At 37.0% G+C, this 16,779-nt stretch overlaps 1 protein-coding gene across 1 annotated transcript; it reads right to left on the bottom strand.

Moving 5' to 3' along the window:
* Positions 1-3,908: 3,908 nt before the first annotated feature.
* JCHAIN (joining chain of multimeric IgA and IgM) lies at positions 3,909-12,341 on the bottom strand. The gene is made up of 4 exons (XM_047091600.1): positions 12,200-12,341; positions 8,416-8,542; positions 6,275-6,355; positions 3,909-4,887 (listed from the first exon to the last, which is right to left on the bottom strand). Exons 1-4 carry the CDS (start codon positions 12,261-12,263, stop codon positions 4,683-4,685), a joined length of 477 nt encoding a protein of 158 aa, XP_046947556.1. The 5' UTR covers positions 12,264-12,341; the 3' UTR covers positions 3,909-4,682.
* Positions 12,342-16,779: the final 4,438 nt, after the last annotated feature.

Here is a 16,779-nt window from a genome sequence, read left to right on the forward strand (position 1 = left end):
AGATTAGGGAGTCCGTGCATGTCTGGTTATGAACGTGTATACGGTGGTATGTTTGTGATGGCAGAAGTGTAATTATGCTCCATTTTGAATATCAAGTTATATAAAACAATTAGAAATGACAATAGTCTTAAAGTGAAAACTGAATACTTGGCTTGGGTCTACTAGTTTCTAAGGGCTTGATACAAAGAAGCATTACTTTTACTGTTAATTAATGCAATATTTCTTTACCGGTGCTGAGTGTGCTCATTTAGGCAAATGGCTACCTTTCAAGAATTATACAGAAGGAAAGCATTCTCACCAATAATATCCATTATGCCTGTCTTTTAAAAATATTCACTTAATTCAGGGGTGCCTGACTGACTCAGTCAGGTGTCCGACTTCAGCTCAGGGCGCGATCTCACAGTTCATGGGTTTGAGCCCCACATCGGGCTCTGTGCTGACAGCTCAGAGCCTGGAACCTGCTTCGGATTCTGTGTCTCCCTCTCTCTGCCCCTCCCCTGCTTGTGCTCTCTCTCTCTCAAAAATAAACAAAAAAAATTTTTTTTAATAAAAATGTCCATTTAATTCATATTAAAAAGGAAGGACAAAAAGTTCAAAAATAACTGACTTCTGACAGATCAATGAATTGATTAACCTCAAAATGCTGCATGAGTTGTAAGAAAATGTAGTGGGCATAAATGACTGCCAAGAACCTCTGTTAACCTTTGTTAAGGCTATAGCAGTGATTCAGTTTTCCTTGTCATTTACTAGATCAAGTGAACCAGTCAAATTTTTAATTACTCACTTGATTGTTTTTCTCGTTTACAATATAAAAGTGACACCCAAAGAGTCACTGTGCGGGTTACATGAGAGGACATAGGTGAATCACCTGGCGTGTGAAAAATGCTCAGTATCACCATTCTTAAATCAGACACCTTATAATTGTCCACTATTTAATTTAGACCCCGAAGAAGCAGAATCCAAGATGAGATTAAAGTTGCAAGAGATTTATCAGGAAAAATACCTGTAAGAGGAGATGGGGTGGGAGCCCAAGAAGACTGGGACAACTGTCAGAGCCTCATGCGGGACTGACCCGTGTGGAGGAAAGAGGGTAGGAAGGAAGGTTGGGTAGGTAGTATCTAAAGGTGGGCAGTGCCAGGAAATGTTTAGCGAATCTGATGGGGAGTCCTCAAGTCAGTCACCCCTCAGAGGAGTCCTATGCCTCCCAGGAATGAGCCTGTCTTAGTATCCTTGCCACCCTCAATCATTATGGGGTGGAAGCAGCCCACGGACCTCTCCCACAAACTAGAGCCGTAAGTCAAATAAGCTTGCTGCAGAAACAAGAGTGGCCTTTCACAGCTGCCTTGTCTACACTGATTCCCTAGTGTTTCCCTGATGACAAGCAAATGTATGAAAGAATTTTTTTTTTAATTTTTTTTCAACGTTTTTATTTATTTTTGGAACAGAGAGAGACAGAGCATGAACGGGGGAGGGGCAGAGAGAGAGGGAGACACAGAATCGGAAACAGGATCCAGGCTCCGAGCCATCAGCCCAGAGCCTGACGCGGGGCTCGAACTCACGGACCGTGAGATCGGGACCTGGCTGAAGTCGGACGCTCAACCGACTGCGCCACCCAGGCGCCCCAAATGTATGAATGAATTTTAATCTTTCTTCAGTAACTCTCATTTAAGAACCAGCAGCTACTCTGGATTTATACTGAATGGGTTAATGTTCAATAAAGCACTTAGATTGGTGTCTAGTACATGGTAAGTGGCCAAATTGTTATGAACACGCAAGGTCTTAGAGTTTAACTGAACTTCTGAAAGAATGAAGACCTATAGAACTTATGTTTGCTCTTAGGTTTTCTATTTCGGCTGTCCTTTAATGAGGCAATAGGGCTGGAATAAGGATGGAATCTTTCTTACAAGGATCTGCTACGTGCTAACCAAAACTTTTTCTGTTGGGTATGAAGAAAAACTAAGGCAAAGATGGCAAAAGAACAGAGGAGCCTCTTCAGAAACAGTGTCCCCCTAAAAGTTCTCATCACAGGGGGAAAAAATTTTGTAACTATATGAGGCGACAGATGTTAACTAAACCTATTGTGGTAGTATTTCACGATAGATACATATGTAGTCATTATGCTGTACACAGTGTTATATGTCAATTATATCTCAATAAAACAACGGGGTGGGGGCGGATAGAAACGTGGATTCACAAGCCTCTCGGGAACTCTCCTGGTATAATCTGAAACCAGCCTCTTGACACAGAGGACAGGGAGACACCAAAGAAAGAAGCAGACCGTGTTGGTAGGCGGCAATTTTAACAATAGCAAAGGAAACTTACATACAAGGCTTGTCAAGATGAATGGATCCCCACACCTGCCCACCAAATCTTAAAAGCTTATGAAGAGGCTTTACCTGGGCTCAAACACGCATGTCATGCAGGTGTTTTCAACGCCACATCACTATCTCAAGGCGATGTACCTGGAGCAGCCTCTGGGAGAAGGAAAGGCGAGGGGAACCCACGTTCCAAGGACAGGGGACGGAGAGAGAAGCCTCGAAGTGCCCAGGTCCTGCCTATGGGTCAATAGGTGGTCACATCTGTTTTGATCACGTTCCCCAGAAGCCGCCCATAAATTCTTATAATGCTTCGGACCTTATTGCTTTGCCCTCATGAGTTTCTGTCAGATGATTGTCATTATTTATGCGTGTGTCTTATCTCCTCAAGTAAGTTGTATTCATGTTCATTCACTCAACAAATACTTATTGAGCACCTCAATGTGCCAGGCGATGTGCTGGGTGCTGGGGATACATCATTGGACAAAAATATCTGCCCTTGTGGACCTTATACTCTAGAGGGGGAAAGAAACCATAAATGTGATAAATAAGTAAATTATCTAGCCTACTAGAGGGTGATAAGTGCATGCGGAGAAATAAACCAAGATAAGGAAATAGGGTTTGCAGTTTTAAAAAACACGGTGAACTTCATGAGATGACAATGGGACAGAGGTCTAGGGAGTGAGTGGTGGTGATGATTTTGAGGGCACTTACCACAGCTTAATCACTAAAAAATATAGCACGGTTCCTTGCACGTGATAAATATTTAATAAATGTTTACTAATTAAATAAAATTCAAAGACTTGGCTAAAACCACACACTAGATCAAAGATTAGTCAGGAATGATGTATCTTTAACACATCAAAACTACGATCCCTACTGATCCCTAGAGTATCCCAGCCCTATCCAAAAAAAGCAAAACAAAACAAAAAAAACAAAAAAAACACTGAATAATCAGTACGAACACAGTGGAAGTTATTAAAAATTACTGTTACCATTTAAAAAAAGAGACGCCTGCCTGGGTGGTTCAGTCGGTTAAGCGTCTGACTCTTGGTTTCCATTCAGGTCATGATCTCATGGTTCACGAGTTTGAGTCCTGCATCTGTGCTGACAATGCAGAGCCTGCTTGGGATTCTGTGTCTCCCTCTCACTCTGCCCCTCCCCCACTCGCTCACTCATGCGCACATGCTCTCGCTCTCTCTGTCAAAGTAAATAAACTTTAAAAAAAGAGAGAGAGAGAGAAAACAGAACAATGCCTCTTCAGGAAACTTTTACTAAGCAGCCTCCCATTATTTCAAATCCAAAGTCAGCATTTACTTTCCACAGAACCCTGGGATATGTATGTCAACTGGCCTTGGCTTTCTGTCATAAGAAGTTTATGTGCCACGATAAACACTGTCAAGAAGGACCTTGCCTTTTAATTTAATTCTAGGTTTAAATGACGAAGCTACTTCAAATATGTACAGGTATGAATTCAGTGATTAATGCATAATTATATCGTACTTACACACTGTCATCAGTAATAAGTTATATTTTAACTTACATACAACAAAGTTTCCACAATTTTTGTCAATAAATTATTTCACACAGGTATATGCTTATGAATCTATTTAATTATTCAAACTGTGCTAGAGAATACATATTTTGGAATACATATTTCATCAGAGTCAGTTACAACATACATGATTTCCAATGGAAATTTCCTACACTACCCTGATTATCAAACAAAAGTCTGTGTCATCTGCCAACGAATCTGTGCTATGTCAAAATATATTTTTCAAATACGCATTTAATGATGTCACATTCAGCTCATCAGTCTCATAAATGGAGATCCCATTTTAAATTATTTTTACAAATATTTTGGAAACACGTTTTCCAATTATTATTTTTCTAGTGAAGACATACAATTGACCTATGTTTACATATAAATTTTCTCTGCACAGTGACACTTTTTAAAAAGAGAACAGTATGTAAGGTGCAAAAGCTCTGGCTCTCCAAGGCAATGCCAAAAAAAAAAAAAAAAAGAAAAGAAAAGAAAGTTGAAATTTAATTGTCTTCTGATTTTTACTCTTTTGAATTTTATTTTCTCCCCTTGTTTCTTTTTAAATGCTAGGAATTATATTCTTAAGGGCATCTACCCCTTCAGGCAAGGATAATGAGAGACTTCACTACTTAGAGTTAAGAACATACAGTTGAAAAGTCATTTCAATAAAAATAATAATGTTACTATTTCAATTGGGGGGGTTAGTTTTACATGAAGAAAAAAAAATCATTGTTTCAATTCACTGGTGGTAAATATATTAACTTTCTGCATCGAAATGAAGAGCCTTTTAAGATAAGGAGCTATGCAGTCAGCAGTGACTTCAGTTAGTCAGGGTAGCAGGAATCCGGGGTCAAGGCTGTTTCCACCATCCTGGTCACACCACCATAGGTAAATGGGACCCGATTTGTGTAGCACTTGTTTCTGTCATAAGTGTAGCAGACCTCACTCTCTTCATCACAGATGTTGCTTTGGCTGGCCATAACTATTTGATTATCCAGCTCTACTTCCACAGGATCACATTTTTTACAGCTGAAAAATAAAAATACGTATTAGACAATATCCACCAGATGTTGTATCAGAACCTGAGTGACTATTCGTTTCTATCCACAATCAGCTGGCTCTTGCAGCTCTGACTTGACCACAAACAAAAGGTAGCTCCTTTCAGACCTCAGCTGCTCTACAATACAGAATAGTTAACAGGATTTTTCAGCCTTTAATATACAAAAATTCGTTGAAAGTAAACAATATAAATTAATGATATGACAATATCATGGTTTTGTCTATACTGTACCTCACCTTCTAGTCTGTTAGGTTTGTTCCTAACCGTAAAGGAGAATTAAACAGGTTATTTACAGTGACAAAGAAGAAAGAAATATTTTTTAAGTGTATTTATTTTGAGAGACAGAAAGCTTGTGCATGCACGTGGGGAAAGAACAGTGAGAGAGGGAAAGAGAATCCCAAGCAGACTCCAGGCTGTCAGCGTAGAGCCTGATGCAAGCCTCGATCTCATGAATTGCAAGACCATGGCCTGAGCCAAAAGGAAGATTCAGATGCTTAACCAACTGAGCCACCCAGATGCCCTGGGAAGGAAGAATTTTTTTTTTTAATTTTTTTTAACATTTATTTATTTTTGAGAGAGAGACAGAGTATGAGTGGGAGACGGGCAGAGAGAGAGGGGGAGATACACAGAATCAGAAGCAGGATCCAGGCTCTGAGCTGTCAGCACAGAGCCCGATGCGGGGCTCAAACCCATGAACGGTGAGATCATGACCTGAGCCGAAATCGGACGCTTATCCAACTGAGCCACCCAAGGCGCCCCAGGAAGAATATTTTTAAGGAAAAGAAATTGTCTGATGTTGGATTCCATAGTTTCCAAAGTAACACCTACATGTTAATATGTCTGAAATCCAATTATCTAGCTATTAAGACAAATTGGCCCTTCCTGTACTAATGGCAATAATTTCTTATTTAGAATAAATTTATAGCTGGGGCGCCTGGGTGGCTCGGTGGGTTAGTCTTCCGACGTCAGGTCGTGATCTCCCGGTTTGCAAGTTCAAACACCGCGTAGGGCTCTGTGCTGAGGGCTCAGAGCCTGGAGCCTGCTTCAGATTGTGTCTCCCCCTGTCTCTGCCACTCCCATGCTCATGCTCTGTCTCTCTCTGTCTCTCAATAATAAAACAAAACATTAAAAAATAAATAAATAAATAAGAATAAATGTATAGCTAACTTTTATCTGTGATAAAGTTTTATAAATGTATGATATCTCATAATGAACACAGGAATTAATGTATTCAAAGCTCAAATTATATTGGTAAATGTTTATTCCTCATATATTCAGAAACATTCTTACTAACAAGTTTAAATAAAAGTTATGAACTTCCATATCTATATTAGTATGAAGGAGAAAATCTCTTACACATCGGACAAATGGTACACAAAGTTGGTTCTCAGTGGTGAGGTGGGATCAGAGATATTCTCCCTGTTGCTCAGAGGAACACTAAAAAAAGAAACAAAAGAGATCAAAATAATGAAACTAGCAAATATTGCTATTTTTGGTAATAGGTATATTGCTGGCACAGTACTTACTGTCTCATCAGCAGTTTAGTACATTTGTACTCTATAACACTCTACAAGCACTCTACAGTAATACTATTGCTCAGATTTCACCGTAATTTGCATATTTTAAACATTTCCCATTCAAAATAAATCTCCCAGAAGCTCCTCTGTCGATGATCTTCACTTAGTTGGCAAATCCCTGCTTTTCCTCTAAAAATCAGCTCAAGTTTTACCCTCTTTACGATGATCATTCTCACCCCTGAACAAACTCCTTCCTCTGTTGTCTCACTGACATTCATGTATGAAGTTCATGTATCTTTATTATGGCAAAGGCCATTTCATAGTTGCTTGTCTACAGAGTGGTTGCTGTAGTAGATGATGTAAGTTCTTTGTGGCAAAAACATTTATGCTTTCTCAATGCCTTTCTAGATGTGTGGCATGTAGAATGTGCTCAATATTTGTGGAATAAATGGACAGATATTATTATCCATATTTTAGGACTGCAGAAAGTATCAACTGGAGAGCTCTATGATCTACCCAAGTTCACACAACTACTAAGTAGCAAAGCTGTAACTGGACTCAAGATCCCTAGATTTGGTGATGTTCCGTGAAAAATTAGGTAGCCCTTCTCAACTAGTTGAGGTGATTTCATTAATGCTTACAATTTTTTCATCTATGTCATCATTCCTCCTCATGTGCACCCCTCCCTACCAAAGGACACAAAGGAAAACGTGACGATGGATTTAGCAATGCCATCTACATATATGTCAAGCCAAAACCTTAGACACCGTCTCTAAGTCCTCCCTCTCTGTAATGACCCATATCTAATCCATCTACCAGTTCAACTGACTCTGATCCTTTGCAATCTGTGCACAGTTCAGGACACCGCCGTCTCTTTCCTAGATCGTAGCAATATATTAGCCACATTATCGCCAAAATGGCCTCTAAAACACTAGCCTAATCTTCTTCTCTGCCTAAAGCCTATAGTGTCTTCACACAAATAACAGAGTACCCTTATGATGGCACAGAAGGCACTTCATGATATGCTTCCCCCTCTCCAGCCCCATCTCTCACCATGCCACCCTCTTTACATGCCAACTGTAAGCAGCTGCTTGCAATTCCACATATTTACTAGGCTTTTCTCATCTCCAAGTCTTAACAATAACAAAAGCAGTTAACAGTTCTGACATTTACTAAGTATTTACAGTGCGCCTGGGATTATGGTAAGCATGTTACATGATGATCTCATACGATTCCTTACAGCAACCATTTCCTTTCCCTGGAATGATCTGCCTCACCTACCAACCCTGTCACTCCACACACACATTTACCCAATTAACTCTCACTCAGCTAACAGCCACTTCCACCTACTAACTCCAAACACCCGACTCCCACCACCATTTTCCCTTCACCCTCCAGGACTGGACTGGGTGCCCCTCCTTAGTGCTTCTGAAATATCTTATGCTTATTCCTGTCATAGCATTTACAATACTGTGATTGCCTTTTAAACTGCTTAAAGTTTCCTACCAGACTGTAGATTATTTGATGGCATGGGCTGTGTTTTATATAAACTGTTGTATCCCCAGCTCCAATCCTCACTGGCATTTAGTAGCAGTCAATAAATGTTTCCTGAATGAATGAATGAATGAATGAATGAATGAATGAATCTATTCCTTATTAGAGTATAAGGCTCTAGTAATATCAGGAAAGACTTTAACTAATGAGAAAGATAAGTAATAAACATGTATGAGGGTCTACTGTGGGTCAAACACTGTTCTAGGTGCTTTTGTCCATTAGCATTTTTAACTCTCACATAAAGTCTGCATGTCTATATATGTACATAGATAATTAACCTTTTTTTACAGTTTAGAAGTAAGTTCTTCTAAGTACTGCACATCAAAAAGGGGGTATAGACAGATATTACATTCAAACAGTGGTTAATATCTGAAAGTATCTCTGCTTACAACATGCAGAAATAAAAAATTTTTAAATGCCACGTACATAATTCTGATGTTTCTCTCCACAATGTCTTCATTAGGACCTTCAGCAGAAGGGATGATCCTGGAAGTAATCCGGACACACTTACATTTGTTGTCAACGAGAACAGTCCTTTCATCTTCATCTTGGGCTTGAAGATAAAACATTATTAAGAAGAAAGGGGGGGAAAGGTCTGTTTATGGACTTTTACTGAGGTAATTTATCTTTTTCCCTGTAGAAAAACTAAGTTTTGTGGTTGATCAGTTTCAGCTTTCTCCATTTGTTCTCTTTCCTAATCTAAAATGCTAAGTGGAATCTTACAGCATCAAGAAGGAAATCCAAATGCACTCCAAACAAATTTTTTTCTTTTTCTCTTGGACCAGTCTATGGGAACCTGGCTGAAGTATTTCTGATTTTTGTCTAATACTTTTAATAGAGGCACAGCTCTCTGAATAATGCAGCCTTGTAAAAATCGGTGCCAAATGACAAAATGATAGAGAAAACAAAAAATCTAGATGATATTTCTCTCAGACCAAAGTAATTATTCAGAAGTGAACAAAAAATAACTTCAGCCTTTATAGTTCCAGTTTGAAGTGTCACATCCTTCCTGAACGCCCATTTAAACTTTTTTTACTCCTTATATTGCATTAGAGTTAAAAACAGGCACGTTTTCTCCAAGATAACCTTACTTGGTGAGACTTTTAAATATTCTTTACTATAATTTCCCTATCTTCTTTTTCATAATAACAATCAGGTTATCATGGCATAATGATTCATTCAAATAAAATAATAAGTGCTATATATGTTAATATTTCTGATAGGAATTGTTTTAAAAGATATGGTATATATAGATGTAAAGTGCTATAAATTTGCAAAAACAGTTTAGAAAATATTAAAGATACAAGCTTTTGAATGGATGCATAGATGACCATTAAAGCCTTAACTCTGACAATCAACATTTATGGTCTAATCTGAATATTGGAAAAAGAGGTCTGGTAAGTGTTGTAAAGAATAAACAAACAAAATTTTTATAATCAGGACTTGTATCAGTTAGCAAGTATTTGAAGAATTATAACAACTTTATTTAATAGGCTAATTAAACAATAATAATGATATTTGATATATTTTTGTTTTGTTTTATTAATTTTTTTTTATTTTTAGATCATTGTAAATTCACAGGCAGTGATAATAAATACCAAAGAGAGAACCCATGTACATTTTACCTAGTTTCTCCCAGTGGTAACATCTTGCAAAACTATAGGATAATTTCCCAGCCAGAATACTGAATTTGATAGAATTCACAAATTTTAGCTTTTATTTACTCAATGTAGGGTGCTTTAGAAAAAAAAATCTTATAACCCACTATAATAAAATTGATCAGGATAGATATAATTTTAATTGGAAGTCTAATTATTTCAGAGGTATCCCAGAACAGAGAGGACCTAATTGCAGTATTTCAGTCTTAATGATTAACAGTCATTACAAAAACATTTTAAGACTATTGTTTTGTACTTCAAATTGTTGGAAGTACTTTACAATGCATTATTATGGCATTATTCATAACTTCTTAATATGTCTTCTGATAAAAGTCTGTACAGTATTAAATATCTTTTTTTTTAAATTTTTTAATTTATTTTTGAGACAGAGAGAGACAGAGCATGAACGGGGGAGGAGCAGAGAGAGAGAGGGAGACACAGAATCCGAAGCAGGCTCCAGGGTCTGAGCTGTCAGCACAGAGCCCAACGCGGGGCTCGAACTCACGGACCATGAGATCGTGACCTGAGCCGAAGTCGGATGCTTAACCGACTGAGCCACCTAGGCGCCCCAAAGTCTGTACAGTATTGCAGAAGAAACATTATGAATTCAATTCAACATAATAATAAAACTTTTCTTAACATTTTGAAAAGAATAAGATGACTTAAGTGGTGTCTTTTCCCTACTCCTATATTCAAGACTCTTAAATGTTTTTCTCAATAAAATACAAATGAGTATGTAACGCCTGACCAAAAATACCGATTGAGTCAAGTATGTGACTTGTCTATTAAGTCTTAAATAGAAAATGTCTTTATTTTATTTATAGCATATAATTTCTTTTCTTTTCAATTTTTTTTACTGTTTATTTACTTTTTGAAGGAGAGAAAGACAGAGCATGAGCAGGGTAAGAGCAGAGAGAGAGGGAGACATAAAATCCGAAGCAGGCTCCAGGCTCTAAGCTGTCATCACAGAGCCCGACGCCGGGCTCAAACTCCGGAACCACAAGATCATGACCCGAGTCAAAGTCAGACGCTCAACCGACTCAGCCACCCAGGTGCCCCATATAATTAATTTTCTTACCAGAAACCTAGGAAAAAACTATTCCTGTTTATTACTACTTACTGTTATCATACAAAAATATTAGGCAACCTAATACATCTTCCAGGGAATATACAAATACAGTCAATGCACCAAGGCTTAAAAGATCCTAATATTCTCACTGACAGACAGCATTTCTCCTAATAAACCTGTTAGTACTAGAATGTACCTTACTTTATTCCAAGAGCACCTGAGACATAGCAGGTTCTCAATAAATATTTGTTAAATTTAATTCAGTTCAAAAAATAAGAAAATATGCTTAACAACACATACTAGATATAAACATGAGTTTACTAAAAAGTGATTCTCCTATATAGGCAAAAGAGGATAGAAGTTAGGAGTGTGGTCTGTAGGGTTAGATGGCCGGGGTTCTACCCACCACATGCTTGCCATGTGATTGTAGCTGAGTTATTTCACCTTTCTAAATCTCAATGGACTCAACCATGTGTTAGAAATATTAATAGTACCTATCTCAAGTGATTACTGTGAGAATTAAATGGAATAGTATATGTAAAGCAGCTAACATAATGCCTGAAAAATAGTATGTACTTAAGAAATGACAGATCTTTTACAAATGTATCTATATGTATTTCATATATATGTTTATAGATATATAAACATGTTCATAAATGTTTATTTATATATTAGAGGTCCATATACTGCACATTTTTAATTCTACTATCTTTATGTTTAAATATTATTAGAAATTCATTATTTCTAATGCTAAATTAGCAAAAAATATATTTAAAACGACTTCTTAATTACAACATACCCTGTTCTGAAATGAGAGAAATAAGCTCAGTAAGTGTTAGAAACAGGCCAAATTATATCATTTCTAACTTTGCCCTTCTACATGAACATTATTACATCTATGGTCAGGGTGTATTCCATTTTCTACAGCAGTTTGAAAGGTTAATAAACAAAACAACCACAGTTATGCCATCAAGTTATAGGCAACCTGTATAATATTAAACATTGTTAAAGTGTCATAAGAAATCTGTAGGCTCAGATTCAGGAAAGTTGTTAGAAGCAATATCAATCTCCCTGGGTAAGTAAAATCCCAAGCATTCTATATTGTAATTATTATAATTACAGTAATGATTATATCATGTCTCCAGAATATTCTCTTAAGGTACTCAAGGAGAGGATTACTGATTTTCAAGATTCAATATGAAAATTTATATAAGTATAGCTGTCAGCACTTATCCAGATATATATATTTTCTTATTCTCTAAGTTATAGTAGGCAAACAAATAAGAGAAAAAAAAGAATAAAAAAAATTACAATGAGTCTCATCTGCAGAAAGATCACTGCCCATATGAAGGTTAAGGCATGTTAGAAAAAAGTAGCCAGACAGCTAGCTAACTGAAGCACAAACACAAATGTTTAAAACTGAAGAGCAGATCTGTCTTGTATTTTTCCTTTTATCTGGGCTAATTTTCAAAATACCACATACCTGTCACAAGAACAGCCTTAACAAAAATGGCTAGGACTCCCCAGAAAAGCAAATGGTTCTTCATCTTGGCTTCACTTCTTTAGAAAAACTGAAGCTAAAAAGTCAGGGTTAAGGTGTGTGAAGTATAAGGAGTGTGCAAATGATGGTGCTTCTGCTTTCTTAAAATAACACCCTAGGCAGCTAACAAACTAAAAACAATCACAACTGCGGTTGGAATCTGAAATTTAAATGCAGCACTAGACAGAAGTGTATGTCTCAGATTTCTGTATTTTCTTCCAAAGTAGCCCCTCCAAAGACCTACTCTGATGCAATTACTCTTTATTTCACATTTGTTCTATAAAGTTAAACCAGATGATTCATAATGATTTCAAGTCAAGAGTACATTAAGAATGTTTAAGTAGGGATTCCTAACTTTAGTCCCTACACAATATTGTTTTCAAATCAAATATGTGATATTTGTTATGCCTAGAACAGTAAATGAAGGGAAGAGAAGGAGAAGAAATTAAAGTCTTTCAAGGTCCCAATTATATCTTATGTCAACTTTTTCTCCTAGCCCTTAATTAACCAAGCTATCAGATTTAAATATACATATTATACATGACATATGTAATATATACATATTCTGATTGCTTTCAGTTATTTTATAAACTCAAACGTGAAATTGGAATTCAAAACAAATGGATACTACATGTATCAGTTGCCATTAATTTGACAGCGTAAGGCAGACCTTGTGTTTGATCATCTAGTAACAGCTTTCAGAATTATAAATCCATGAAATGATTTTCATTTGAGATGCCTCAACAGAAAACTCAATCAGTGCAGTATTTCTTGTAAGTTTTGGTCATTAATTAGTGTCAACAAACTAACTAACTAACAAATAAACAAACGCCTGAGCTTTTGGACAGGGCATCCCCCTACCCTCTGCCCCAACACGTTAGAATTTCCTGACTCTTAGGCAGGGTTGGTTCCACAAGCATGCTGGTTACATATATATTCAACATCAAGTCTAAGTTACTTTTGGTTCTCAGTTCTCTAATTTTTTAAGGATCTCTTAGAATTTTGAGAGGCACTAAAAAATGCTTCAGGATCATCAGCAGGCAAGCAGATTTCACAGCCAGCAGCAGAAGACAGCAGGATGAGAACTATTAATGGCTAGCACAGAATTGCACTCCTTCAGTCATGTACTGAGTCTAACAAGAACATGGTGCTGGGCCCTAGAACATACAATATTACTATACTGTCAACTTAACTCTCATTTTAATTTCTGCTATCATAGGACTTAGAAAGATATTTAGGGTTAAGAAAAACATATTGGAGTCACATGAACAATTGTATCTATTTGAAAAAAAATCTGAAAGCACATTATTTTAATGTATGATCAGGATGTCAAAACAAGCATCAACCACTTAAGACCTCCTCATCTTTAACTGTAGTTTCTAAATAACTGATTTATTCATTCATTCCCAAAGAGAGTAATTGGAAGTTAGCTGCATACTGTTTTCTTTAGTCATTATGTCCTTGAAAATAAACTCAAGGCTAGACTGCCTCCCCAAAGCAAGCTGGATAAGTCCCTGGGGACAAAATGTTTCCTCCAAAGCTTATTTTTTTATAAAAGCAAATATTATTTGATTCATAATCACTAAGCTAAAGAAAAGTTCTATATATGGTGTTTCTCTTCTTTCAATCTTACAATTTTGTATTTCTATTATGTAAACTATGCATCTAAAAGAAATTAATCCTGGCACAAAACAGACACTCAGATCAATGGAATGAACAGAATAGAGAACCCAGAAATGGACCCACAAACGTATGGCCAACTAATCTTTGACAAACCAGAAAGAATATCCAATGGAATAAAGACAGTCTCTTCAGCAAGTGGTGCTGGGAGAACTGGACAGTGACATGCAGAAGAATGAACTGGACCACTGTCTTACACCATACACAAAAATAAACTCAAAATGGATGAAAGACCTAAATGTAAGACAGGAAGCCATCAAAATCCTCGCAGAGAAAGCAGGCAAAAACCTCTTTGGCCTTGGCTGCAGCAACTTCTTACTCAACAAGTCTCTGGAGGCAAGGGAAATAAAAGCAAAAATGAACTATTGGGACCTCATCAAAATAAAAAGCTCTGTACAGTGAAGGAAACAATCAGCAAAACTAAAAGGCAACTGACAGAATGGGAGAAGATATTTGCAAATGGCATATCAGATAAAAGGTTAGTACCCGAAATCTATAAAGAACTTATCAAACTCAACACCCAAAAAACAAAGAATCCAGTGAAGAAATGGGCAAAAGACATGAATAGACACTTCTCCAAAGAAGACATCCAGATGGCCAACCAACACATGAAAAAAATGCTCAACATCATTCATCATCAGGGAAATACAAATCAAAACCACAATGAGATACCACCTCACACCTGTCAGAATGGCTAACATTAACAACTCAAGCAACAACAGATGTTGGCAAGAACAGATGGGAATGCAAACTGGTGCAGCCACTCTGGAAAACAGTATGGAGGTTCCTCAAAAAAATTAAAAATAGAACTACCCTACGACCCAGCAATTGCACTACTAGGTATTTATCCAAGGGATACAGGTATGCTGTGTTGAAGGGGCACATGCACCCCAAGGTTTATAGCAGCACTGTCAACAACAGCCAAAGTATGGAAAGAGCCCAAATGTCCATCGATGGATAAATGGATAAAGAAGAGGTGGTATATATATATACAATGGAGTATTACTCAGCAATCAAAAGAATGAAATCTAGCCATTTGCAACTACATGGATGGAACTAGAGGGTATTATGCTAAGCAAAATTAGTCAGTCAGAGAAAGACAAATATCATATGACTTCACTCATATGAGGTATTTAAGACACAGAACAGATGAACACAAGAGAAGGGAAGCAAAAATAACAAAAACAGGGAGAGGGACAAAACATAAGAGACTCTCAAATATGGAGAACAAACAGAGGGTTGCTGGAGGGGTTGTGGAGGGGGGATGGGCTAAATGGGTAAGGGGCATTAAGGAATCTACTCCCGAAATCATTGTTGCACTATATGCTAACTAACTTGGATGTAAATTAAAAAAAAAAATAATATTATTAAATAAATAAATAAACAAGTACATGACATAATATTTTTTAACTTGTTTTATTTTTTATTTTTTTAAATTTACATCCAAATTAGTTAGCATATAGGGCAACAATGATTTCAGGATTAGATTCCTTAGTGCCCCTTACCCATTTAGCCCATCCCCCTCCCACAACCCCTCCAGCAACCCTCAGTTTGTTCTCCATATTTATGAGTCTCTTCTGTTTTGTCCCCTCCCTGTTTTTATATTACTTTTGTTTCCCTTCCCTTATGTTCATCCGTGTTGTCTCTTAAAGTCCTCATATGAGTGAAGTCATTTGACTTTTGCAGGACATACTATTTTTAAAAAATAAAAATAAAAGAAATTACTTCAGTAAAAATAAGAGGTGGTGACCCAAGTGTCACTTTTGCCACCAGAAGACAGTTACCTATACCTGCAATATAGGATCAGGACCAGTGTTTTGCCAACTGTGGTCCAAGGATTATCTTCCCTAAAAACATCTGGAGTACTAGTTAAAATATGGATTTCCTGGCCACACCCAATTAGAATTACTGGAGACGTAACCTTGGAATACTTATTTTTAAAAAGGCTTCCAGTTAATTCTAATGTACAATAAAGTTTGAAAATTGGTAGACTAGAAGCACCAGCAGGGGGAGGGGGGAGGAAGGGTGATAACTAGAAGTATTATCTACTTATCTACTTATAGAAGAGCAAGAGGTTAATAGAGGTAATTTTTTTAAACACATAGGCTTACATTGAAAACAACTTAGCTGAAGCTTCTATTTATTTTTACAAGTGTGCGCTATAGGTGAATTGTTTCATAATCTTTTTAGCACTAACCAATTATAGGTAAATAACAGGTCTTGGTTTAATTTTCAAACCATTTCATCTCCAGTTTTAGTTATGTTCTTCCCAACAAAAAATATGTAAAATGTGAATAGTAGAACACTTTCCATGCAAGTGAGTTAAGCTACTGGGAGCTTAGCCATACATTGTAAATTCTTCACCACAAATAGTTTCTTTTTCTACATTCATATAAAAGATTTTTTATAGTAAGAGGTTCAGTGACAGACTCATCTGGATGAAAGACAGCTTAAGGTAATTTAGTCTCACCTTCTTTACTCCTACTCAAGGTTTGTTTCAATTTCCTATACAGCAGACAGTATGAGTTCAGCATTTGTTTAAAAACCATCTGAAATAGGTCGATGCTTCACTTCCTCTGAACACGGCTTATTATATTTGGGATATTCAAATCATGACGAAGACTTTATTCTCTTGGGACACAGAGAAGACGCTCTCCTTGTCATGTTACTATCTCATTGGTGATTCCTTCTCAGTCTCTGGCTCAATTTTCCTGTGAATAATGAGGTTTGATCCTCAGTCTTCTCTTTTCTGTCATCCTTGCCTTAATTAGTCTTACCTGATCCCATGGCTTTGACTACAGGACATGTTGTGACTTTCAAATGTACAATCCTAGACTTTAGCT

This window comes from Lynx rufus, unplaced genomic scaffold (assembly GCF_022079265.1).
Source record: "Lynx rufus isolate CCGP_SWC_20201006 ecotype Redwood Valley unplaced genomic scaffold, mLynRuf1.p SCAF_3, whole genome shotgun sequence".
Taxonomy (NCBI): Eukaryota; Metazoa; Chordata; class Mammalia; order Carnivora; family Felidae; genus Lynx; species Lynx rufus.

Bases quoted from the DNA above. Each gene is read 5' to 3' on its own strand.
- JCHAIN (XM_047091600.1), bottom strand. From the start codon at position 12,263: ATGAAGAACCATTTGCTTTTCTGGGGAGTCCTAGCCATTTTTGTTAAG. The intron at 8,543-12,199 runs GTATGTGGTATT...TTTATCTTCAAG, and splicing joins TAAGGCTGTTCTTGTGACAG to CCCAAGATGAAGATGAAAGG. The intron at 6,356-8,415 runs GTACGTGGCATT...TTCTTTTTTTAG, and splicing joins GAGAGAAACATCAGAATTAT to TGTTCCTCTGAGCAACAGGG.